The sequence below is a fragment of the Streptopelia decaocto genome, assembly GCF_964273445.1.
Source record: "Streptopelia decaocto genome assembly, chromosome: 2".
Lineage (NCBI taxonomy): Eukaryota > Metazoa > Chordata > Aves > Columbiformes > Columbidae > Streptopelia > Streptopelia decaocto.
In genome coordinates, this window is record NC_138655.1 from 15,981,191 (window position 1) to 16,008,272 (window position 27,082).

General features: G+C 38.6%; 1 protein-coding gene across 1 annotated transcript in view; it reads left to right on the top strand.

Annotated features, from left to right (window-relative positions):
- Positions 1-26,653, top strand: part of EIF3H (eukaryotic translation initiation factor 3 subunit H) — an 87,468-nt gene extending 60,815 nt beyond the window's left edge. Inside the window, exons 3-8 of the mRNA XM_082044137.1 lie at positions 9,594-9,761; positions 11,266-11,365; positions 12,759-12,908; positions 20,900-21,020; positions 23,654-23,786; positions 26,406-26,653. Coding sequence (XP_081900263.1) covers positions 9,594-9,761; positions 11,266-11,365; positions 12,759-12,908; positions 20,900-21,020; positions 23,654-23,786; positions 26,406-26,503 — 770 coding nt within the window. The 3' untranslated portion in view covers positions 26,504-26,653. The remainder of the gene's footprint in view (positions 1-9,593; positions 9,762-11,265; positions 11,366-12,758; positions 12,909-20,899; positions 21,021-23,653; positions 23,787-26,405) is intronic.
- Positions 26,654-27,082: the final 429 nt, after the last annotated feature.

The window sequence follows — 27,082 nt, forward strand, 5'->3', positions numbered from 1 at the left end:
ATCGCTCTCTGAGCTGGTCAGATGGGATGTCTGAGTCTTTCTTTGTGTCACAGACAGCTAAATGGCTTCCAGGTGGTGTAAATGTTCTAGGAGTTACACTGAAATGTTCTGGTGACACTGCATTCACGTAGGCATTACGCAAAGCTCCTAGTTATTGAGAGTTAAGTGCTATTCTTATTGAACAGAAAGAAATTAATATGGCATTTTACTGCTCTTTGATCAGTGAGTAACAGCATCCCTGCTAGATAAAACTGACAGACTTTGTAAAACTAATGTGAATTTTGAGGGTTGTATTGAGTCCTACTATCTTCCTTAAAGGAGCAGTAGATGTTATAATAACTAAAGGAGCAGAAGATGTTGTAATAAGTGCTTCCTTCCTGCTGCACAGGGAGGTCTTGCTCAGCATGAATAGGCCCCGATGGAAGAAGCTGTAAGCCTGAGGCTGAAGACATGCTTGTCTTTTTTAACAGGTGCACTTAATGCTTTTTAAACCTAGATATTTGTGTAATTTTGATTCAAAAGATGTGTTTATGGGAGTAGCTACCGCAATCATCTTCTGTTTTACCAAAAATTAGGACTTTTCTTGACTGAATCTCCCTGCCAAATGTTTAACAGTGTTATCCCTACATGATGGGCTGATGGAGATCACAGAAAACAAATAGTTTGCGTAACTTTCAACTGAAGAAACAGTCCATAATGATAATTTTTCTTTTAATGAATCCTGATTTATTATAAAGATAATTCAGGAACATTGTTCTGTGCGGGTTGTGTCTGCTTCAGTGTTCGGGTAACATTTTGTGAGCTTAAAACTTACGAACAGTGTGCAAGATTCTTCAAAACAGACATGTGGATATTGAATCCCAAGGCATCAGAAAACCGCTTGCTTCATTGGATCTGGTAAGACAAGATGGGTCTCTTGGCTTTAAGTGAGTTGTTGAAGATGCCCCTTCTCATCCCCCTGCCCTTTGAATTTTTGCAATGCAAACACGAAGAGTTGTACAAAGTACCCAGATGTCGAAGTTTTACAAAAAAGAAGAATCTTCTTCTGGTTTTCAAGTGGAAAGAAGTCCAGAAATCCATTATGTGAAGTCATTCTTGTTTTATTTCACTTACTGAAAAGTTATTAATAAAATGAGAACGACATTTTTGTAATGTGTACTCTATGACATTACTGATTTTTTAAATGCAGAGGTTGCTCAGATGTTTCCATTTCAGTGTCTGTCCCCATTCCGCTTTCGAATTGTTGAATATGAAAACCTGTGTTAAATTAAGAAAGTAAAAATGACCGTGTAATTCCTTAATCTTCGGACATTTCCAGGTTTTTTTTTGCAGATAATTTAATAACCTCTCTCAGCATGTATGTAATATAAAATTCCATAAAAATATAGTAATCTGGTAGATATTTATGTAGGAATGGAATTAGCCTTTCAACACACATTCTTGTTTTATTGTGTGTTTAATTGCTTTGTAACTTGTAGTGCTAAAGTAGATACGTCAATAGTATTTTGAAAAAAAAGAGCTTTTACCTGTTAATGTAGCCTCACTAGAGTAAACAAGCAAAAGTCCATGGCCAGTAAAGAAACTTAAGGAAATCTTACTAATGTTTTTAATATTTTTGTTTGGTTGGTGTTTGTTTCTTTTTAAAGATGGTGCTTAGTCAAATATGAGGTTACTCTAACATACGGTCAGTTTTTGACCGTTCTGGTTCCTTTTCGTGCCTTTAATCCTACTTTGCATTTTAGTTGCTAGAATGATGTTCACTGGACAAAGTTTTATAAGTAAAGGCTTGAAGGTGCTGAAGTTCATGAGAATGCATTCCTAATAGAAAACATTTGATGCTTTCATTAGGCGTTTGATGTTTATTAGGAAATGAGATAGCATCTTCTTGCTCTTTTACAAGGAAAACAATAATTAAGTTGCCCAGATGGCATTTTTAGTAGTTTAATTTACTGCTGTCATGACAATGTAGGCTGCCTGAAACTTTTTTCCTTGATAAAGATTTTAATCTTGTATCAAATCCATCTTCAGTCAACATAAAAGCAGTAGTGTAGTAAGCCAAATGAATGCTTAGATACGGGTAATGTTTACCTGCCATATAGGAGGAGATGGAGGGTTAAATGGCGAGTGTTTGTAAGATACTGTGAAGATGGAACTTTCTATATAAATTCCAAGAAAACTACTGCAAATATATGGCAGTAGCATTTTCTTCTGATAGTCGCTTCTTAAAGATCATTGTCAACAAAATAGTGAAATTATATTGTGTGATTTCAACTTTAATTTCTAGATCCTAGTTTAAATCGGGTCTCTGAATTTAAAAATCCTTTTAGAAGACTTAAGTGTTTTAAGATTTCTGGAAGATAGTATCATAATGCTTTTACCCTTTACAATAATGTTGCATAGCTTATAAGACAATTCTGCAAGTTATCTTGACAGTCCTGCCCATCTTCTTTAGACTATTCTTGAGGCTTGGGTGTGTTTATTTAAAATCAGCGCCAGTTTCCATTATCTTGAGATGTGTAGAGAATCGTGTGGTCAGTGAGGTTTGTTTAGTTTGTCCAAAGGCTCATCTGAGTGTTTGCTCATGTGTTAATAAAATGAAATGACAGCTTGATTGGTCTGATTGCCTCCTAATTCAGAGGACATGTGCTTAGACCCGAGCCCCACGCTCTCTGTCAGCAGACACTGGGTGGGTGCCAGCACATGTGCAGGAAGTGGCGGCTTCCACTTGCCGCTTCCCCTGGTCCCGTCACGCACATCCCCGTGCTCCCCATCCCCTTGTTTTACTCCTTGTCTCTGAAAACTTGTCCTCATCCTCCCTTATTCCCGCCAGCCGCAGAGCTTCCCTTGTCCTGCATTGGTAGGACATGTGTCCTTGTGCTGCGCCGTGGCTTGGAACCACCTCTGTGCAGCACCAAGGCAGCGATGGGCAGTGGCTGCCTGCACTGGCGTGGCCCACACTCCAGGACGGTGACTCTGCCCGTACTGCCAAACCTCTGGTCAGCAACTCTGGTGGAGACTCCGTGTGGGCAACTGCCGTCTAAACTGATAATACCATAAAGAGCAGCCTGGAGATACCTGCTTACACTTTGGGTAAGCGTCTCCAGACAGAAGCACTCCAAACATGTTGGTTTATTTTTATTATGTTCCTGTTACTTTTCACTGTTCACCTGCTGCTTGTGATACCTCCTCTGGGTGTCCCATACTTTTTCTGCAGAGCACTATTTATCTTACACAGTGCTGTAGTAAAACTAACATTGAATTGTGATCAGGGTTAAAAATTAATGAGTTCACTGAGCGTACACAATGAATAGTTACATTAGAGTTTTCCTTCTACTCTTTCTCCCCTTCTTACTCGTAAAATGGTCTTTTTGCCTTAGAAAGCAGTCAGACACCAGCAAAGCCTCAATTGCTGCAGTGAGCATCTGCTCAGAGAAGCTGGTTGGGCTTGATCTTCCTAGAGCAGTAGCATCGGTGGAGGTGATTGCTACAGATTATTTTTTAATATAGCACATAGTCTATATAAAAAAGCCAGATTTGTAAAGCGTGCTTTCCAGGTGGTGTGCCTTTTTTCCACCACAGTTGCTAACTTATTAAAAGATAACAATTTCTTAAGAAAAATGTAATCCATTTTGGACAAATGTGTTCTGCCCTTTTTTTTATCCTTGAATTTAGCAATTAAAATGGCGTCGAATTAGGTAATTTGACTCATTTTTAGTTTTGTGGTCTTATGATTGACTATGACTCTTGGACTTTTGCCTATTTTCAGGTGATTTTTCTTTTTTTTTCCTCATCCAGCTCCTCACAGGCCCTGGTCTGCTTAACTTCCAACTTTAGTGGAGATCAGGTGCTTTCAGCCCAGTATAGCAAAAGCGCATAAAATAAGAGTACTGTTTTGTAACCCTGACTTGATATTTCAGAGGAGGAAATGAATATTATTGAGGAAGGCAATATTTACTCTTAATTTTTTTCTCCCTGAATAGGAGAATTGTTGAGTTACTGAGCTTGTGCATTTGTCTTGGGAGAAGTGTGTGTGGGGTTGGATATAGATAAAAATCTGCAAATATGTGCGTGCATATGTGTTGCGCAGTTAAAACTTAAGAAACATATTTTGGCAGTGTCTAAAGGCTTTTTCAGATAAAACTGTGGATTCTTGTTTCTCTTTACCCATTGTTTTTATTTGTATTTTTTGACCAGAATAAGTTGCTTGTGGTAGTAATTATATTTGTATCTTCACAATTGGAATTGTTATCAATAGATGCAGTCATTGTGATTCATAGTTTTTTAGACAATTAATTGTGATTGTGTGTGTGGAGGAAAACGAATTAAATTCTTGTCTCCGTAATGCTCTGTTCTCTAATTAAATTAAATAAATCAATTTTCCTTCTTTTCAAATGCATACGCTTGTTCCTTGAACTAACATCTGCTAACTTGTTTGAGTCATTGAAGATACTGTCTGAAGCATATATGTGGTTTGGCAAAGCTTAATATGTATAGAAAAAGCAGAATTTTTTTGTGCTGCTAAATAGTCCCATGTAGTGTACAGCACTTGTTCAGTATGCATGCTACCACATGGTAGCCCTTCAAAAGAGACAAATTATTGCCTTAAAATACTATCCACGTTAGTAGTGGTGCTGTAAAAGGAATAGTTAACTGGTTTTCGATATCGTTTCACCCGAATAACCAAAATTTACCATGTTCATGTTGCCAGTTAAATTCAGAGGAGTGTTAGTGCAGACACTGGATCCTGTTTCTTCTGATGGATTTCTGTGCCCCTTGGAAAATATACCCCATTTGAGTAAATTTTAATTAGTGACAACTGTACGTTTTAGGTCATTTGTCTTCTGGATACCCAAGATTCTGCGAGGAAACAATATGAAACCTCAGATACTCCAGAGTCTTTTTGAGGAGGCTGTTGTGGGTGAGGGAGCAGTGAAGGCCTTACCTTGTTCTGGGATCAGTCACCTGTCCCCATGAGGACATTTGTCACTTCTGCTGTCTGAGCTCATAGTTTAAGGACAAATTTGTGAAACATGAGTCAAGACAAACCCTTAATTGTAAAATCCAGACTGAAGGCTGTGCGGATATTAGTGGTTCATAGCACGGAGTGGTTCGTTACCTCCTTTGGTCCTCCTGTGGCCAGTGGATGCTCCAGCAACATAAAACCAGTCTGGCATGGGATACTGGGTACAAAGTTCCTCCACTTTGGTGGGGCTTGGCTTTCAAGGAGTCGTGTTGGTTGCTGCTCTTAAAACCAGATTACTTAGGGCATATCAATTTAAGATTGGAAATTAAGGCCTTGAGCATCTGAGGTGCCATCAAATGTATTGCCTCCAGGACACCTTTGATCAGGGTTTCACGTGTCATATCGTTTACCAGCAGCCTAAATGTGGCCAGGCTGAAATGTGTCTCATCTGATGGTAACTATTTAAGGACTAAATTTCGGCAACGCGTACATTGATGTGTGACTTCCTGAGAGCTAGATTTAATGAATTGTTTATAAAGAATTAAAAATAATAATACAGTTTTAACAATAAATTAACTTGCGTCATGTATCAGGGTGCTAGAAGAATGCTTGTTTTGGAAGCGTTTCAGAAATATGCTGTGATTTCGAGAAGGATGTGAATTTGCTATTTGTAAACTCTGGTGTCTTAGATTTGTTTGCATTTTAAAATCATTACAAGGACATTTTTTTCCTTTTTTGCAGTGATTCAGTTGATTTGAACTATTGTTAAATTAGGTTTTCAAACAGTGAAGTTATTGACTGAGGATATTTTAAGATATTTAGACAATGTGGCCGAGTTGTTCCAGTGTTGAATGGGTCATCACATTAGTGTTCAGTTCTTGCCATTGTCTCTCATTTATTATATAATTTTGGGTATGTTATTTTCTTCTTGAAAAGGTAGGGAATGTACCTCCTATATGTTTAAGCCCAGATAAAGTTTCTAATGTTGCTGATACTTTTTGCAAAATGAAAAAATACTTATGTTTTTTCAGTATTTTCTTTGATCTTTTACAAGTTTGTTACGACATCGTTCAATTCAGGAGAAAAAAATACCCACCAAACTACTGTAATAGGGTTTACTGTTTTCAGTCAAGGGATTTTCTTAGTACAAATCCACACAAGTCACTCATATTCAAGCAAAACACCCATACTGTATAGTTTTGCATGTTTTCGGCTTTAGACAAATTATGGTAACACATTCTAGCTGCTGTTAGGGAAGCAGTTTGTGTGTTTGTCTGCAAACAAACAAAACAATTACTCTTTTAGAGGAAGGAGGTGTTTTTAATGCTGGGGAGACACGTGCTGGCTCAGGAGACAGAGGCTGTGAGTCCCAGCAGCACGCTGAGGAGTGCAAGCATGACTGTTGGCTTTCCTCGTCATGAAGACACTCCTGAACAAATAATGTGCTTAAAAATATAGGTACACTGTTTAAATGTGGGAGAGAGTGGGGGAGCATCGTCATCTGGCTGTTCCCCTGCCCTTTTCCTTGCTCAGCTCAGTTCTGGGCACTCTCAGACTTAGTGGCTCTTTGGAGTGGCACCTTTGCCACGTGGCTTGGGGAGGACTGTGACTTGAGACAGTGAGCTCCTCATTGGAAAGAGGTGTGTGACCATCCCAAGTCCTGGCAGACTGAGGAATGGGTAGAGGAGAGAGCTCTTGCCTGGTCTGTGCTAAACTTCTAGGTAGAAAGCTGTTGTGTAGACTGGGCAAAAGATTTAAAGAAACAGTGGTGACGATACCAACAAAAGCAGCTTAGGGGCTGTTATCCATTTGTGCAAGTTGGCAGCTTGTTGGAGCTATCTAGCTACTAATACATGTTATAATATATATACGTTTGGTTAAAAGAGTTTTCATTTCTCCCTGGTGGGGACTGCATCATGTTTTAATTTCTGCAGTTGTTTTCCCAAGGCAGAGATGTTAGCTATTGATGCTTCATTGGTTCTTTGAGATTTTTCCGCTGTTGCCTTCATTATCATCTAACTGCTAACAGTCATGAGAGGAGGAATTGCTGACTTGAAATCTGGATGGTTTTCAGTGAGTCCTTTTTCTTCTAGATGATATTGCTCACACTTACAACCAGCAATATGTAACTGGACACACCATGTTAAAGAAAAGAAGTTGTCCAGGAACTCAGTTACCAGTTACCGCTTGTGTGAACACTTTTAAAAGCATGATATACCTTTATTCAAGTTTGTAAAAGATCTAAATATTTTCTTAGGGTATTCCTTTTCTTTAACATTTCCTCTCTTAGGGGAGAAATTATCTGAGGGGGTCAGCCTCATGATTTCATAAGAATCTATATATAAGTATCTTCTTCCCATCCTTGCATGACCATCTCGACTTTGACAGTGTCCTCAATTACAAGAGAATTGCCACTGCAAGGACAAGTCTAGTTCATCTATCTAAAAACCCACATTTAACTTAATTTTCAAAAAATGTTTTATCTCTTGCAGCTGCTTTTGAAAGTCCCTTTCTAGTTTTTCCTTTTCATGACTTCATTTGGCTAGAGAGGATCTAACCATAATTTCGTTCTTTAGCATGTTATAGCACATCATGTCAAGAGCCAGTCTTACTTGTTTTCCACACAGATAAATCTTTTAAAAGCGTCTTTTAACCAAAATAGTTTATTCTAGCTACATTTAATAAATGGATCAGATGATTTTTCAATTCAAAATCATGGTCGAAGCAGGAGTCTGTTAGGTTGTTCCGTAGGAGGTCTGTGTTCTTTCTGGTTTAATTGTAAAATTTAGAAACTTAATATCATTTCCCGCCCCAAAAACAACAAAACCTTTAAGGATGGAGCTTCTTTGAAAAACTAGATCTTGGCTTTCCTTTTATGAGAAACATTGAGATGCTACCTAAAGCATTTGGGTTACTGTGTAGGGAGTATGCTTGAAACTGGCCGCTACTTCTGGAAATTGTGCACTAAAAGTGACATTTAAATCCATTTTGATCTGACAAGGGGGAAGGTTTTCATACTGACTTTAAACCAGCTGTTTGGTCACTTCTGCTGTCTGTCTGTCCTGAAGAGTGCAGTGGCGGCTTTAAATTTGCCTTGGTCTAGAGGCAGCCAAGTGGTGCCTTTTCCTCGCTCGTGTTATGGGATTTGCTGTGTTAGGGCTGGGGTGCTGTATTATCATGGTATCCTGGACGGAACACAAATTGCAAGCCGTTTCTATTAAGATATTACAAAATAGGGTGCAATCACCAACATATGCCAGTGGAAAAAGTCTGCAAGGTTTTATATAAATGTACGTAGATTACTTTAAAAATACAATCAGTAAGATATGGCAATTTAATGAAAAGGGCCAGCAGACTGCAGAATGTAGTTCGTGCTTTAAGCATGATAAGTTTGGAAAAATATTTGTCCAATCTTGAAAAATGTCTCCTCATATCTTAAAAGAATGTGGTTGGATTTTTTTTTTCTTCTTGAAAAGATAGAAAGTGGGGTCTGAAAACGTAGCATATTCTGTTCTCAAATCAATTTATGTTGCTGCCTTTTATAACGGATATCATATTTTCATCTGCTCAAGGAGAAGCCTTGAAAATAAAAATTAACAAAAATGAATGCATAGGAGGGGATTGTTTATCTTTGTGGATTTTGCAGCTGCAGGCAAAACTTAGGGATTGTGCAGGGTTGTTGCATTTGATGTCCTGTCATTGGCTGTGAGTGTTGGTTCATCTGATAATCGCACTGAAATATGTTTCCTTAAATTTAACCAGCAGGCACAGTGTCCATCTGTTTAAAAGGTCTGATAAGTGATAAGGTGTGTTGATCTGCTTGATGACATTATGTTAAACATTCCCAAATAGAATTCTGTTCCGTCAAGGAAATCTGTTTGAATGAAGCATTTAGTAGAAACAGCATTTATGTGTTGGTACAATGAAGCATTACAGCTGTTGGTGTAAAAAGCCCGACAAAAAATATTCTCTACTGTTTAAGGTAACTTACTGTATATAAGTGTGTGTGAATTATGTATAAGATATACATACATGCATACTTAGGCATTCATGTACATCTAAAAAGAAGCAGTGTTGAAAAATTGAAGACAAATGCAGTCAAAACTATCTGACAGCTCTAGCTTGTCCTCCAGACTCTAATATGAAAATGTACTTTTACGTTGTGAAAAAGACATAGTTTATCTTCTGTTTCATATACTCATTAAATAATTCTCCTTTCGATTCCAAAAGTTACATAATTCTGGACAGTATTGCAACTTAAATCACAATATTTCTTTGTTACTAAATGGTAAAATGTTACTGCTTAATGAAAGCCAGTATCGGATTTTTTTTTTTTTATGAATGAGCAAGGTAACGCGCACTGTAAATGACGTGTAACAGTTTGTTGATCACTTTAGCAATTAACTGCAGCTGAAAAAAGTCTGCTTACTCAGGCTAGTGTTACTCTCACTCTCTGAGGAAGCTCTGGATTTTAACGACCACAGTCCAGCAGCGAATAAACAAACTTCTGCACAGTTGCAAAAAGGAAAATAAAAAAAAACTCAATTTACTCGTTTAATATCAAGCTCGCTCTCAAAATAGCACAGATTGTGTAAGTTTACTTTTTGAACATATTTTTTGTTGAATCTAGTTCAATACCAGATGGAAATGATGCGAAGCCTTCGCCACGTAAACATTGATCATCTCCACGTTGGCTGGTACCAGTCCACGTACTATGGCTCTTTTGTCACCCGTGCCCTCCTGGACTCCCAGTTCAGTTACCAGCACGCAATTGAGGAGTCTGTAGTTCTCATTTACGGTTAGTATGAGGTTTCCTTTATTATTCTTTTCCCCTCTTAATATTATTACTACTATTTTTGTATTCTGTCTTTTGCCTGTAAGAGTAGCCTGGCAGGCCTTTTCGAGTAAATACCAACCCTGTGTCTACGGCAGCCTCAGCAGCAGCTAAGTCTAGACAGGGTTTCCTTCTTTCTGTTTATTTTTCTTGCTATCAGAGCCCTGATGTGTACGTTTTGGAATGCTGGAGTAGCTGCTTCATTTTTATTCCTTCATCTCCCCTCCCTGGTGGAAGGGGCTGGTGGAACCCGACCAGATGTCTAACAAACCCCGCTTGCTGGCGTGTCTGGCTCTGTACGTGACTGACCAATCATCGCACGAATTGCCAAGTTTTTTTTTATACCTCTGACAGAAGCATACAAAACCTGGACTGTTTCTTAGCACAAAGATTTTTTTCTTTTCTGCCTATTTAATGGTGTTTCCTCAAGCTCTCCAGACCAGATGTTCTGTGCTGTATCAGAACTGTAGGCAATTTAACAGCTTTATAGCCTCCCCCTCCCCAAACACTCACAGTTTGCCGTATCTGGCAGACTTGCATATAGTTTCCAGCTGAGAAGTAAATGTAACGTCCTGAGTATCTGTCAGAAAAAATACTAATGAATACGATCAATCTTATGAGCTGCCCCGAAATTGTTTCAGTATGTTAACAATTGGATTACAGTAAAGAACAAGTTGTTAAAGTATACTTATATTGGCTGGAAACATTGCATCATCAGACCTTGATGAATTTTCCACTTGTTTCAGTCTATTTTGGTTCTCATTTTATCACCGATTGCTAAAAGTTTTACTGTGTTAAGTTTCAGACAACATGAATGTTAACACAGCTTTTATTCTCATGTTGGCATCCTTCAGCTGTTATCATGCAGCAAGTGTTAAGCTTCTTTGTCCTAGGAATGTAACAGTTTGTTTAGAAAATTTCCCCCTAAATTCAGCAGAGTATGTCAAGGCAAAACTAACCTTTTTATTTACCAGTTACATTGTTATGCATGAAGCAGCAGGGCAACTTGATCTGAATTTAGCTTATTGCTACTCTGAAATTACACTTTTGCATAAAATGTAGTTTAATGAATATTTTAATTTGCTGCATAATGACTGGAGGGGAAAATCTTTATTTAAATGAGGTAGATCTTACATAAGTTCTGTGGATAGTTCATGTGAAAGAAAAGAAAATGTGAATTAGACCTTTAATGTGGAAATAATGTTGTGAGTAGAATGGGTCTAGATCCCCCCCATATTCTCCAAGCTTAATTAATTAGCTTCACTCTCTGTAGTTGGGTATATTTTACATTTTAGTTCGACAGGGTTACTTTCGCTATAGTGTCTTGTTGTGTTGGTTATCTTAATTTTTTTTTTTGTAAGACTACTTAGTTATTTTCCTCCTGTTTATGTCATTCACGCACTAAAAAAATAAAAAAAAAAGCAATCTGGGGTTAGTAATAATATGCTTCCTCCATTTCTAATTATAGATCCCATTAAGACTGCCCAAGGGTCTTTGTCACTAAAGGCTTATAGACTGACTCCCAAACTGATGGAAGTTTGCAAAGAAAAAGACTTCTCTCCAGAGGCGTAAGTAACTTAAAACAGTGTTTTCTTAAAGGCTTGCTGGGTTATTTGTGAGGCAGAAGGGTACACAAGGTGATGAAATACTGTGTTTTAAAATCTCGCGTAATAGTTTGTACTGGGGAAACTGGATGTATCTGGGTAGCGATAGATGCGCAGGGGGCTGAGAAGGCGTCAAAGTCTGTCTTTGGGCATCTAAATAAGGGTTGAAGTGGTACAACTTGAGCTGATGTTGAAGGTGGTCAGTGGGCTGGCTGTAGGGAGCATGGTGAACGTAGCAGTACCTGGGAACAGAGTCAAAAATATAAAAAAAGAGACAGAGAAGGGGAAATAGCTGCTCTGTCTTTAAGCTCTTTTTTTCCAGAAGGAAAATGGAACAGGTATTCTGAAATAGCTGTTCTTCTGTATTTATTCCAAATTAACTCCCCCATGTGGACGCAGACTTCTGGAGTAAAGTAGGATAATTACTCTGTTTCAGAAGATTAGCTGCTTGTAATAGACGTAGGCCTTTGCTGTCATCTTTTTCCTCAAACAGATTAGTCTTCCACAGCACAAACACATGCACTTGTTGAAGTTGTTCCTTGAGGAAGAACGGAATCATTTCATTGCTTGGTGTCTAAACATAACATTTCCATGATGGACAAACAGATTTGTGCCTGGGCAGAAAAAAAAAGGGGGGCAAAGGCAAAAAGCAAAAATTTTTATTCCAAAATCCAATAGGCATACAAAGAAGTTAAGGATATATTTCCTTAGAAGCTTATGGATCATACCTTTATTTCCAGATTTTATGACAGGTATTACTGTGTACTTTATTATAAAGCAATAACAATATTTTTTATATGTATATTGTAAAAAAAATACACTGGGAATTTATATTTTAATATCCACCGTAGAATTTAGTTATTCCAAAACACACACTGTTTCATCAATCTCCCTTTTGCTCAGTAAAAATTTTAATTATTCAGCTATTGGGGAATTTTTTTTTCATTGTAGTAGTTATGATTTTAAAGATATTTCAGTGGCATTTGGTAAGTAACTATTCACTTCTATTTAAGAAACACTGATGGCAGGGAAATCAGTAGAATATTTTGGAAGGGGCAGAGTTAATCCTGTCAGTACAGTCTCTTGCTGGAGGCTTTTTCATGTAAGTAATGTATTAGCAGGCGAAGCGGCTGCTTGACTTCTGAGAATTTTTCCTAGAGCAGCTTTTCCTGGTCTTTGTAAACGTGAGGTTTTGCCATGCAAATGCTCTCTTACCAAAACTTGACTCTTGTTTGCTTGTGGAACTATGAAAATCAAGAGTTTTTATAAAATCGCCAGTTGTTGGAGCAACAATTCAACAAAAAGAACAAGAGAGTTACTGGTTATATTGACAGATATTTTTAAATTTTTTTCACAGCTTGAAAAAAGCAAATATTTGTTACGAAAACATGTTTGAAGAAGTGCCCATTGTAATTAAGAATTCATACCTGATCAATGTGATGCTGTGGGAACTGGAAAAGAAGTCCGCAGTAGCCGATAGACATGAATTGCTCAGTCTGGCTAGCAGGTAAGTACTTGTTACAATAATGGATGTATTTTTATTCGCTTTCCCAAACCACAGTTTAACACCTTGGGTGAAATCCCAGTCTCATTACAGTCCATGGAAGCTTTGCCTTGACTTTTAATGGGGTTAAGACTTTACCCTTCATGTTCTTTTGCTGAAGGAAAAACTGCGTGGTAAAACTATAACATTAGACTCAAGGACTAAAGTCAGACTGTAATCCACATGTACCTGTACTGCTTGAAGCGTGTAATCTTTTCGGTAGTGTATATTCCTTCAAGAAAATACTGACGCTCAGAAAATTCAGGCAAACAGATCTGGAACTAAAAATTGGTTTTGTTGAATATACCTTAAGTAACTCTATAGATTATTTTAATAAAAAAATAAATGACATTTGTTCTACTTTGGTAGCATTAGAAAATAAAATAAAATAAAATAAAGCCTCTATCTGAGAAACTGGCAAAAATGCTCCAACTGATTGTCATGACAGCCAGCATTCATGGTGTTAGAAATTAAGTTCAAGAGTTTCTAGAATGATCTTCCTATAACTTTATCAAAGAATAACCTTCTGTTCTTGTAGCACTTTGCCCTAAAAATGCATTTATGATAACAAAGCAGGCATGACCTCTAGCATTATGATCAGAAATTGAATCTTAACACAGTACAGTTAATTGGATTATTATTGGGCTGACCAAAAAAAAAAAAAAAAGATATAGAAAAATGATGCAGTTTCTTATATATAAAAACTGGGATGTATTTGGGGTGTAACATTTTCTTTTTACTCAAGGTATCGTCTGCCAAGATTCTGATCCCCCCCGACTCCAACAGCCAAGTTAGCTTGCGGCCTCTTTTCCTTTCCCGTCCTCCATCATGTAATGCCGTTGTTAATGGGTCCATATTGCTAGTGGTCCATATGTTGCCTGAATTAGCAGAAATTTTCCCCTCTATTTTCTTTACTTGAGCTTATGTGGTTGTATTGAGGGAGCTGATCACTTTTAAAGAAATCGGTCAAGAGAGAACAGGTTGAACTCTGACAGGGAATTTACACATGTTGCAAAAGATACTTAGTCAATAATTTTGTCCAGTAAAGTTGTCACTTTGCACCTTGGAATTAACAAAGTGAAGAATTTTTGCTGGGATGTCCAGTCTGCTTGACTTTGTAGCCTTTCTGCAAGGCTCTGTCCCTGGGCAAAGATCACAAAGCTTTTGCACCCAAGGAACGAGGGGACACTGGGTGCAGGAGGTGACAGTGATTCCTCATCAGCTCTACCACTTTCCTGTGAAAAGGAGGACCGTGCTGAGGTTACAGCTGATTTCCAGGTGACCTGACAGCATTGCCCAGGATTGCTTCTCTGGGTTTGCTCCTGTAAAAAAAAAGGTTGGCATTACCCAGCGTGGGCACACAATACAGTTCTGGAAATGGAAATTAATATGAACAGATCGCAAACCACACTTGAAGTTTTTCATCAGCTTTACATCTTACGTAGGAACTGTTCCGCACCACTGCCCTGACTCGAGATAAAAGATAAGAACTGTACAAATTAATTTCCTTTCTGGAATGATGGTGTTAATAGCCTGGTGCAAGACAGGCTTTTGTGTTGGTCCCCATATCAGCAAATGGGATAAGAAGTGAAGAAAAATACGATCCCAAAAGAAAAAGGAAAATTAATCATTTGTGTCTAGGATTCCTTCACAACAGGAAAAAAGGGATGCGTTTTTTAGTGAACCAAAGCTTCTTTTCAGTGGGTGTTGGAGCAGCACGGCGCTGCTCTTGACAATGACACAGGTAGAACTAGATTCTTGATAAACCTGGTTAAAAGTGCCTTTTCAATTAAGCATGTTTCTTTGAATGTACCCAGTTACTGTCCTATATACAGGCAGCAATTTCTTGAGCTTATTGAAGTCTAGAATTTCCCACTACTGGGGAATTAATTCCACAGATTCATGAGTTTTCAGAGGTGTTTCTGAATATGTCTCCAATATCATTCTTCTGGCTCACCTGGTCTGTTTGAGGAACTTAAGATGCTTAGTTTGGTTTGAGGGAGATAAAGTTTTTGAAACTGCCCCAGTGGGTTTATTTGGAGGTTTTTGTATGTGTCTTTTAAAAAAATATTTGATAGCTCCTTTTAGTTACCAGGCAGGATATGTTCAGTGATATCTTACATTGGTATAACTCAGAAGCTGGCAAATTAAAACATTTTAATTCTTGTTTATTCAAGGTAGGGTGACTTATGCTGCCTGCTGAAATATTTAACTAGTTTTTACTTGAATTAAAGCATGAAGATTTCTCTGTCAAATAATACATTGCCTGAAGTAGGGGAGTTCAAACCCCCGCTGTTCCGGAGTTTTATTTTCACCTTACATTTCCTTCTTTTTGTCTTTGAATAGTTGTGGCTAAAACATTTCAGGTATCAACTTTTAATTTTGGTGCATATCCTCCTCACTTTGCTCTTGTAGAATTAGTTGGCAGCAACTTTTAGGCTACTGCTGCTTTTTTAATTTTATTTTATTTTTTTAGGTTTTGGGGTTGTTTGGACTTTTTTGAGGGTTTTTTTGGTCCTTTGGGAGCATCCCTGAACCCTTTTTAATCTTCTGAAACAATGTTTTTGGCAATGAAATGATTTACCCAGAGTTCTCCTCCGGAGAGTTTGTTTCATCAAGGTTCTCACATGTTCAGCCACCCACCTTGTCTGAGTTTGAAGCGGTACCTATTTGAGGTACTTTGCACCTTAATATCTTTCTCCTTTTGAAGTACATTTGTGATAATTGTGTAGAGTAGTTTACTTTTGGGGGGCATACATTTGTGCTTCTCTTGTGAAATGTGAATTGACTGGACTATTCTAGGGAACGAAGTTGAAGGCAGACTAGCACAAGGCTAGCAAGTAATAGCAAGCAAAGGACTTTTGCTCAGGCTGTTATCCTCCTGCTACCCTTAAGGACCAAAACGTCTCGAAGACCTTGGAGTACTGCCAGTCTTTTGATAGAGACTCAAGAATTAAAATCCTGTCAGATAGTGTTCCAGATCTTCAGAGGAATAATTGCAACCAACTTTCCCATTCTCATCCATCTCTTCCCTATTCTATTGATGATCTAGTTTTAAATTAGAAAAAGCTTTTTTGTGGTCTAGCTTCATAATAGGGTTGTTCTATAATATCTGAATTTGTCTCAAGCAATTTTTCTAATAGTGTGCGTCAGTAGAAGCAAACATGTGCTGAACATTTACGGCAATAACATCTAGTTGGCAGATATAGTTTTCAAACATCAGATGCAGTATTTTTGCAAAAATGACATAAGGGTTACTTTGGCTTTTGAAAACAATATTAACCTTTATACATTGTACTGCTTATTCAGAAATCTCAATGTGCTTAACGGATTATTAAGATAATTATGCAAGTCTCTAATTTGCAGACGGGAGAAGCTGACACAGAGAGGGTAAGTGTGTTGCCCAAAGGCACACATCAAAGTCAGAGTAGAAAAGGGAATGGAGCTCAAGACTCCTGACTTACATATCTCATTCAAACAAAATCTTCTTAAAAAGAGCACAGGTTGAACTCAGGCTGAAATGCTGAGATGTAAACAAGTTCTGCTAACCAGTGGGAATGTTTCTTAGAAATATTTAATCAAAAAGATGTGCTTTGCCCAGCAGTACCTCTCTAATCCACCCAAAGCTGTTCGCACCGGGAGGAGAAATGCTGCACAGGGTGGCACCTTTCCCGAAATACAGCGACTCTGAGAGGGTCCTTGGTAGAGCTGATGGAAAGTGAAAAAATGAGCAGCAGATAACAGCGCTTTCTAACGCTTCTTCTAGCTGCTCCCCGTTCTCATCTTCCTTAGCTCAGGCACAAGCAAAATAATATTAAATAAATGAAGTGGTCCATTTATGGTGACTGTAGGCAAGTTTAGGGGACCACCTTTTTGTTTGTTTGTTTGTTTTTTTCAGACAGCTCCAGCTTCAAATTGTTATACCCCCAAATTAGGTGCCTTGGTAGAGCACGGGGGTTCTGATCTCGGAGTCTGGGTGCCCCTGGTCCCTCCCGGGACAGTGCAGGTTGGGGCTGCTCCAGAAGTGCAAGTTGAGGCCCATAAGATCCGTGTAGATAGTTCAAACTAAGGAGCAGGACACGGGAAGCTGAGAATGATGTGAATTGCTGCTTCCCTTTGAAGCTTCGGTGTCTGACTCCAGGCTGCATTTTGGATGTTTAAGACCTTTAGCGGGTGTGTGTCTGGAGTCCTTTCCTGATTAAAGATGCCGAAGTAAATGTGGGCTTCATGTGTAGTTCCCCGTGATGGATCCTACAGAAGCGGAGCCAGTTTGAGGTTCCAGCCCCAGCTGCTTGCATCATTCCTCCCCACTACCCCCATTTCATCTCTACACCCTTCCCACCCTCAAAGATTTGTATTCCCTCATCTGTTTCGGAATATGGCTGTACAAATAGCTTTGTGGAATAGTCTGGTGGAAAAAGTCAGGCTCTCACTCTTCCCTTCCAGCCTTTCCCTCAGCTTTCCTGAAGAAAAAAAAAAAACCCCATCACAGGGTGTTTTTGCACGTACAGTAGACTATTTCACTGGAAGGGTTTGAAGTGTGCCCACGCAAACAGCTGAATCCATACAGCTGAGAGTGCTGTAATCCCTGGGCAAAGAGGGAGGGGGAGGCAGGAAGATGCTCATGCTGGAGCCTCTTAAACTGGCTTTGCTGGCAACAGCAAACTGCACCTTTGCTTTCCTTAAAATATATCCCTAAAGGGAGGCTCCAGTGGTCCAAGCATTCCCTCGGAGGAGGGAGGCAGAACCATATCCCAGCAGGATGTCCCTGCATAGCGAGTGATCCGTGAGTTTAGTTAATGTCGAGCTGTTGCTTTCTCCTTCTGTGGTGCCAGACCCCAGCGCAGGGCCCACCAGCGGGAAGGACACAACAGAAAGGACCAGGACTGCTACCTGCAGCTTGGGTTACTCTGTTCACAGGTTTCTGCTTCTCACCCTCAGAATTATTTGACCTTTGTATTTAATAACTGTTAAACGGGGAATCAGAAGTAATCCGTGTGTCAAGGACGTCATTTCATATCTGCCCTTGTGGGTGAAGGATCAAGTGTACTTTCTAATCTGTTTTTATTTCTAAGCAGGCTTTGACAGTTTCACTATGACAGTTTGTATGTATTCATCCTTTTTTGGTATTTTTGACTATGTCATATGACTTTCTCATGCTTAGTATGATAGCAGTTCTACAGCTGATATTTCCCCCCATGAAGATTCACTGGTAGCTGAGGTGTGGTGACCTCTGGTGCCATCATAAGGTGGAGCTATGTCTTGTAGTTCAATTCAAGAGTGTCCGCAGGTCGTCAACACTGGGTGATCTCAGACCTGACTCGTTTCAGATGAAACTAAACTGAAAATAGGCTTTAGGAGGGTGCCCGATGTGCTTCAGCCACTAATGGGCTTTCAGACCACTGGGCCACGTCAGAACTAGAGATAAGAAACCCCCCGAAACACGTGAAGCGTGGACATTGGTTTCTCAGCACCAGCTGTTTTGGTTTATAGGACTGTTGCTGTTGGTCTAAACTATTTGCTAATCTAAATGTACACTGAATTTATTTTACTCTTTTGCTGAATTAGCTGGCTAAAATGAATCCATTGAAAATGCAGTTGCTTTATTACTGACACCATGTTTTCTACATTTGACTACCACAGAGCCTCGTAGGATACTGGGTATTGATGGGGATGTAAGCAGTATTTACTGGCACCCCTTTGAAAAAAAAAAACCAACACATTAAATGTTAATTTTTTCAGTTCCATTGATGCATAGGGGGCATTTAGGTACCAAGCAGTGTGATCTTTGATATATTCTGTAGGGGAGTGCAGAAGGTAAGGAGGTACCTGAGAGAGCCTTTGAGCTAAGTCTGTGATGAGTCTTATGCAATTTAACTTCCTAAATCTCATCAGAATAAACTTCAGCCAAATAAAACTTGTTTAAACGTTTCATATATATATATATATATGTATATGTATATGTATACATATATATACACACACAAAAATTTCTTTCTATCGATCTGTCTGCTTTTTTTTTTAAGAGATGGCGCAAAAAGGGTGTCAACCACATGAGAACTGAAGAAGAAGCTGGTCCTGTATTTGCAGCATACTTATCACTTCATGCCTCAGTTCACATCTACTTAAGTTATCTGATTTTAGCTTTTTGTTTCCCTGGCAATGAGAGCAAACACTATATTACTGCAACTTTTAACAATAACTCTCTGTTTCTTTATTCTGCTATACTAAGTCAGTCTCAAAGAGATTCACATAAAATCATTCTTTGTAACCAGCTATATTTCATATGGACACTATCGGTAAAATAATTATGTATTCTTGATGTCCACATACCGTATAAGGCTATTAGTGTGTACCTACATAGGCATTTCTGATAATATCCAGTTCTACCACTAACTGTGTAATATAAACTCTATAAAAAACTGAAAATATGCACACCCCTGGCCATGGTGTTATTCCACAATCATAAACATCATGTGCTTGAAATGGTCAACCAAAGAAACCCCAAGAAGTTTAAAAGTAACTATCATAGTGGTACCTTTTTTGCTGCTGTGTAGCTGAAGTCCTCCTCACTGTCTGCCCCTGTATGCAGCTGAGATTTAAAACTCTAACTTGCAAATAAGTTGTGATCTGAAGTTAGTGAAACAGCTGTCCTACTACTCAGAGGTGAGAGTGTCTACAGCCAGCTTCTCAGCAGGTGTCCTCTAGTGCCTCAGTGCCTTACCAGCCTCTGTCTCCAGCTATGAGTTCTGTGGATTTGGGGAATAATTTATACTTAAAAAGAGTTATGCATAGTATTACACTGTGTGGTTCCCTTTTTACTTTATGCCCATCTCTTCCAGTTAATAGTTTTCTCAGTCCATAGGCTGTAGGATGGTGGGAATGTGTTGTAAAAGGTAGAAAGAATCTCGGATAATGTGGAGAAGTGGTGACTGAAGGACATGATTCTGACATAGATGGGCCCCAAACTTTTTATTTGAAAGAAACTCTCATGAATAATGGTTCATTTCAGTTGAGGAGGAGAAGGATGGAGAATTAGCTTTTTGAGTCATTGATCTTCAGCCAAGTAGGACTGGGTAAGGCTTAGATCAGAGCCAACAAACTTGCTTCTGATCAAAGGGATCAATAGAGAGCAGTGAGTGTCCTCCTTTCACTGCACTGCCCTGTAAACACCATTTTGGATGAATACCGTCTCCATGGGCACCAACCTAAAAACTTCCAAAACTTTAACTTGGAAGCTATACCTTACGTTGAACGGTCCTGCAAAATACTGAATCCATTGCTAAAAATGGTTACAATAAAAGTTATTTAACAGACTGCGTTTGTCTGGCCAAGGCAGTAGATCGCGTAACCGGAGCTGGACGCGCCCAGCGCGGCGGCTTCCCCGGTGCCTACGGTACGGAATGTGGAGCTGGCTGGGCTGGACACAGCGCTCGCTCAACACCAACATCGAGCCGTGTCTGCTGAGCTTCCAGGAGTGGTTTGATAGGATAGTTAACGAGATGGAGTTCTGAAGAATATTTAACGATCCCTGCAGAGGAATAGTTAAATATTTGTGAAAGGCTAGCAGTAACTTGAAACCAAACTCTTTGAACACATCTCCTGGAACATTGTTCAGGGTCTCATGTCACAAAAGCATCAGACTTTTTTTTTTTTAATGTTTGACCTGCATCTGTAATATCAGTAAATTCATACAAGACATTGCTTTTTCATAACTATAAGGTTCCCTGCAAAGATGAAAACACTCAAATATGATATTTGCAATGTGGCAAAGATGCTAGAGGAGAAGATGCAATGTAAAGTATCATCAAGTAGATATCTGAGCAAAGATAACCAGGAACTTAAAAATTTGCAAACTGTGCCATTAGTGCAGAAATGCTGGTCAAGTGACTTGAAGTTTCTGTTTGTTTGTTTTTAATAAATTCAGTCTTTCATGAGTGTTTCTTGTATTTCAGTAATCACCTCGGGAAGAGTCTGCAGCTGCTGATGGACAGAGTGGATGAGATGAGTCAGGACATTGTTAAATACAATACCTACTTGAGGAATGTAAGCAAACAGCAGCAGCAGAAACACCAGGTTAGTAACATGGGAAACTTGAATGAGAGGATTTTGTTCCACAAAATACGTTTTGGGTGGTGTTATCTAAGGCAGAAGGATTTGGATTTAAGCAAGATAAAATTCTTACAGAAAAATAGCCATTAAGTAGATTTATAAAATGTGCTAGTCAGTGGGGAATTAATCAAATGCATTAACTTCTGCTGACATATAGTGTGGAGTGGTCTTTCTTTGTTATTTTACATGGTTTTAGTGATTTATGATAAACCAAAATCATTGATAAATATGCTGTGGACACAGGGATTAGAGGTTTAGTAAATGAAATGAAAGAGCTGAAACTACAAGTGAGTTGTTCCAAAACAAACTCTGTTTTCATAGCATCACATATAGCCATGCATCTGGAAATAAAGGAACATAGTCCATATGTAAAAGACAACGCACTGTTCTCTGATTGGAAATGACATTTTAGTCATATTTTGTATCAGTAAATAGTGATGCTGTTCAGATGGTGCTGACTTTTAGTTCCTGATGCCAAAGGGCCTCTTTAAAATCCAAAATAGTCTGATTAGAGAATACTGAGTATGGAGCCTGGCTGTAGGTGGCCCTGCTTGAACAGGGGGGTTGGACAAGGTGACCTCCAGCGGTCCCGTCCAGCCTCAACCCCTCTGTGATCTGGTCTTACTTTATTTGCTGTTGCTGCATTTGATAAAGCAATACTGTGTCTAATTATAGAAGAATGCTGGTAAATTAGAAGAAAGCACTGTGAGAATGATTTAAAAGCTTGGAAAGCAGATCTCGGTGGACGCAATTCACTTCACGTGATAAATTAAGTTAACGAGTGACTTGCTTACTCAAGAAGTACCTGCATGAAAAATAAATTTGAACTCTTTAATCTAGCAGACAGAGATATGACAAGATTTAATACTGGCCAACTGAAAATGGGCCAGGCCACTTTAAAGATAAAATACTGCAGGTATTGCTACACAAAGTAGCTAATTATTAAAAAGAGCACCTGTGGTTCATATGAAATGCTTCATCACTGACTATTTTAAAGTTTAATTGGGTTTTTTCACTTAAGTGTAGCTTGAACAGGGAGCACTTTAGGGAAGCAGCACAGCGGTGCAGCACTGGGCTCTCTGGGCTTTGTAATTCACGAGGACATAGAAGCGTCATGCGTGTTATCTTCAGAAAATTTATTTTCCTTTGCTGCCTAATTTGCATAGAAAGATGGCATCCACTTCAAAGGCTTTTGTTGTTAACAAGGGGATCTATTTATTTTGAAAAGCAGAGCAAAGTAGGTTCCATAGTGTCTCACTTCATTTCTTTACTAACTATAGCTGCTTTAGTAGTGGCTCATTGCAGCATAGTTAGTGGTCTTAACTTCGTTTTTAAAGTGGAGCAATTGTGATTGAGAGCAAACCATTTCAATAGAGAATAATAGGCAGACTGCTGAGAAGTGAATGGGGCAATGCAAAGAAAGCAAAACTACATGCAATTCACGTACAAATATGGGCATTTAAGATTTTATTTTTAACATTGTCCAAAAACATGTATTTGTCACTACTACTGGAAAAAAAATTACTTCATTTGAGTATGCCACCAAGTGGGAACTGTTTTCAGACTCTTATGCACTGATACATTTAAGTAAGTCAGAGAAAGCACCCTATACTCTTTGGCCTCTTTATTTTCAAGATTTGTTTTGTGTTGGATATGAAGGCTTCAACAGACAAACCTTAGAACTGAGCTCTGGCTGTGACATACGGCACAAAAGCTCACATATGTGCTTTGGGAAAGTATGTACTTCTGCAAGAACAAATGTTTAAATGTTTATTCAATAGCTGAAGAAATGGTCTGCCTTATCGTTTTTTGAGTAATCTACATGGCAAAGGGAAGCACTGAAAAGAAATCTGTTTGGTGTTTTTGTTGTTGTTTTTGTTTGGGTTTTGTTTGTTTGTTTGTTTTTGTCTTATTTGCTTGCTTTTTTTTTTTTTTTTTAATAGAACAGTTTCTACAAACTACTACTCTAGTATATCCTCTGGTAACCCACAAAGAAATGGCATCAAAGTGGCAGAATATCTAAATAGCTGGAATGGATAAATGAAGCATTATGCTTTGTTTCAGCCACCACTTTGTTCTCAGTTTAGAGTTAATGTTTTTTGGCTTAAAATACCTTATTCACATTATACCCCTTTCACATTAATATTGTCTTGACCTTTAACTAGCATAAAATTGAGTATTTCTGTTTTGTATAACTATTTAACTATTCGAGCTAATGGCTTTACATACCTACATATTCCAACCTGGTTTTCCTTTTTAGCATGGGGAAATGGAGGCCTTTATCTACCGTGCGGTATTCTTTCTATCAGATACAGTATCTATCTCTATGAAAAAAAGGTAAATTAAAAAATAACCCCAGTACCAGATAATTTTCCAGTGCCTCAGTTATTTTAGGTGCCAACTTGGGGAGAGAAATGCTTGTTACCAGTGAATTGAAAGAAACTGTGAATTGCATTTTGGGTTATTTGAAATTAACAGTATTGCATTGAATAAGTATAATTTTTAAAACATTCATGTGGGTTAGGTAAAGAACATCTGAAAAGAAAAACGTTTTGCTGCTTTGGAAGTTCTGTCTCATTCTGTTTCTTTATTTTCAGTACCAGCAGAGACGTCAGCAGGAAAATTCGCAGCGTCAAAGCCGAGGAGAACCCCCTCTTCCTGAGGAGGACATCAATAAACTTTTTAAACCACCGCAGCCACCTCCGAGAATGGAGTCACTCCTTATTGCGGGTAACATTCTAGCAGCCTCTTCAACTCATCTTTTCATATAGGAATAGCTTGGGGAAAAGTGCAGTTGTTACCTTAGAAAGCATCTTAATTTTTCATTACCTTTGCCATTATAGTGTGACATTTTGGCATTGGTAGTATTCCAAATACTGTCCTTCATTTGGTCAAAGGCCGTGAGGTACAGCCCTAGTGTCTGAAGTTAAAAAAAAAAAAGTATCTAAGAAAAGACACACTAGTATGCAGCCCATGCCTCTGTTAGAAAGTCAGCTTGCACACGTAGAAGAATTTGGAGCCATCTAGGTAAGTAACAGAGCCATGTTACCCAGGCAGAGATGAACGTATGTAATTTTTTGGAAGCAAGTCACTGTGTTTAACCAGAATGGCTGCATGAAGCTTTAAACTTGCTGTATGGAGACTTTCTCGCTTTATTCATATTTTGCCATGGTACCAAGCTCCTGCCTGACCATCTGTGCCTCCTGGCTTGGTGGGAAAGGGCAGGAGCAGCAGCCAGAGCCTCGTCTGGCTCTGTTCTGAGAAGGTGAGATGGGATTTTTAAGGCAAGCGGGAGCAATGCCCCAGGGAGCCGGTTTTCTGCAGGACTGGCTGTAGGGATGCCGGCAGCCACTGAGCTGCTCCCTGCACCCCTACCCCAGCCCGTCCTGCAGCCCCAAGATCACAGAATCAAAGGACAGTTCGGGTTGGAAGGGACCTTCAAAGGTCATCCAGTCCAACCCCCTGCAATGAGCAGGGACATCTTCACCCAGATCAGGTTGCTCAGAGCTCCGTCCAGCCTGGCCTTGAATGTCTCCAGGGATGGGACATCTACCACCCCTCTGGGCAATGTGGGCCAGCAGCCCAAGACAGGGACAGGCTGTTTGCGCTGGAGCCTCCAATTCTGAGCAGAGTGGTTCTCCTCAGCCCTGAGTTATGAAGAACATACTGAGGGGTTGAACTGACTGTTGCAGCAGCTGAGGAGATTTTAATTTTGCACAGGATTGAGATAATGTCTTTGATTTGTACAGCCAGAATTTTAGGGAAAATATCCCAATTTTCCCGCAGCCCAAGGTGAATGAAAATGTAAATGAGAATGAAACATAGATAATAGATCCCACCTTCCCAGCTGCTGCAGTTTGCTGGTACGCTGCAGTACGTAGCCACAGTTTGGTACAAAAGTCAGTGCCTGTCCTGAGCCTCCTGGGAGGATAAAAATATCTGGGACCTCACAATGGCAACACAAAGCAGAAACCTTAGATGCCCTGCTAAATAGTCTAAATTTGGAAAATGTCAGGAAAAAGCAAATTGTTTAACTGTAGCAGGCTTTTTGGATCCGTGAGCTATCACCTTGTTTTGCACTGGGAGAAAATTAAACCGAAGTCCTGATAATTTAGTGTACAGAAAAGAGTGCTTTGACACTTAAAAAAAATAAAAGTAAATTTGAACTACCACTCTCAAATTTTGGAGTGACCGAGAGATTATTATTTTAATATTAATATTGTTTCACACTGCTAATAAGTGCTGGTTTTAGAAGAAATTATGTTTTTGATTTATTATTCCTTCTGGTCTCTTTAAAAAAAAATATTGGTTTGATAGTTTTAACCAGTTAATGACTCCTAGTAGCATTAAAGTATTTAAGCATTTGGCTTTCGCATAATTTAAAAATACAACAGAAATGTATATGTTTGTACATGTGTGGTTTATGGAAGTGATAGTTTAGGATGAATCATCTCTTATAAGAGCAGGAATTGAAAACTATTATACCTAAAGTGAAAAAAAGAAATTTGACCAACGAACTCTCTTCCTTTTTTATTTTACCATAGTCAAGGGGAGAATTGAAAGCATCCACTTCAACTAAGTGTGTGGATAAAGTGTAAACCTTCAGCCTTTTGTTTCTGAGGCATTTAAAAACTTTTCAAATAGAGCATTAAATTGAGAGTTTATTTGCCTTCTAAACAGTCTTGATTGTGATTAAACTGGCTTCATGTTTTGCTATTCCCAGCTAACAAGGGAAATAACTTGTAGCATTATGTGTATAAAAATACTTTGATGGGCACATTTGATTTGTAAAGCACTGACAAGTCTTCATACCCCGATGATTTTTGAAATAGCTAATAAGATTAGGTGGAAGAAAAGGCTAGCAAAATGTCCAACAGGAATGCCATGATTTTTAGTCTGCTACTGAAAAATATTTGTTACAAATATTTTAATAGGGACAGCAGATCCATAAGAATAGAACTGAAATTCAGTCTTGTAGTATTTTTAGAGCAACTAAATTGAACAGTTAATTTGATTAAGCTTCCAATACAGCAGCAAGAATTGTTTATTCTCTTTATTGTTACATGTATTTTCAGAAATGGTACGTGATAGAATTGTAAGAAAATTAAGGGTTTTTTTGAGCATACCAGTTTACCTATTCTGCTCATTTCGTTTCCTCTTCTTCCCAAAGCTATTTGAGAATACTCAAAGTGAGAAACTCCTAAGTGTAGAGTAGTTGAGCTATTTTGGTTGCTTCTCTGTATAAATCCTGAATGATTCATGTACGTTTGGCTTTGTAAAAATGATGTTCTAGGATGTCTTTCTGAATTTGAAAACTAACAAGCGTTTACTCTTCTTTCTTGTTGACAGGTCAAATTAATACCTACTGCCAGAATATTAAGGAGTTCAATGCACAGAACCTGGGCAAGCTTTTCATGGCTCAGGCTCTCCAAGATCACAACAACTGAAGAAACTTTGCTGTAGCCATCAACAGGAAAAGTTATTTACAGTTGTATGCCATTCACAATCCTCTTGAAAATTTAGTGTATTGGGAAAAGAGTCACCTTGGTTTGTGTAGAATTCTCCTGTAAGAAAAATAAAGGCAAATTTTAATGATATTTTAGTATTTCCTTATTTGTTGGCCCTATTGGACTGGAATTTTCTGTGGTCACTCAGGTTTTCTAAATGTTGGACAATTATTCATGTTTAGTCATAGCAAATAATACAGGTTTTATTTAACTTGGGATCTGAAATAAAAACAAATTATTACAAATGTTCAGTATAGCTGACTTCACAGAAGGAATTTAAGATTTCCCAGTTTTGATCGAGAACTTAAAACCATAAGGTGTGAGTCACCTGGAGCAGTTACTCAGTTTTAATTTGTTTGGACAGTCTGGTGCGATGGACCTTTCATATCACAAATATTTCATTGGCTTCACATTCAGAACATAAAAAACTGGTGCTACGTGGAGACTGGTCCCCACCATATCACACGAAGCTGTGTTCCTGTTTTCTGTTGCTGGCACCAACTGGATTGGTACCCAGTG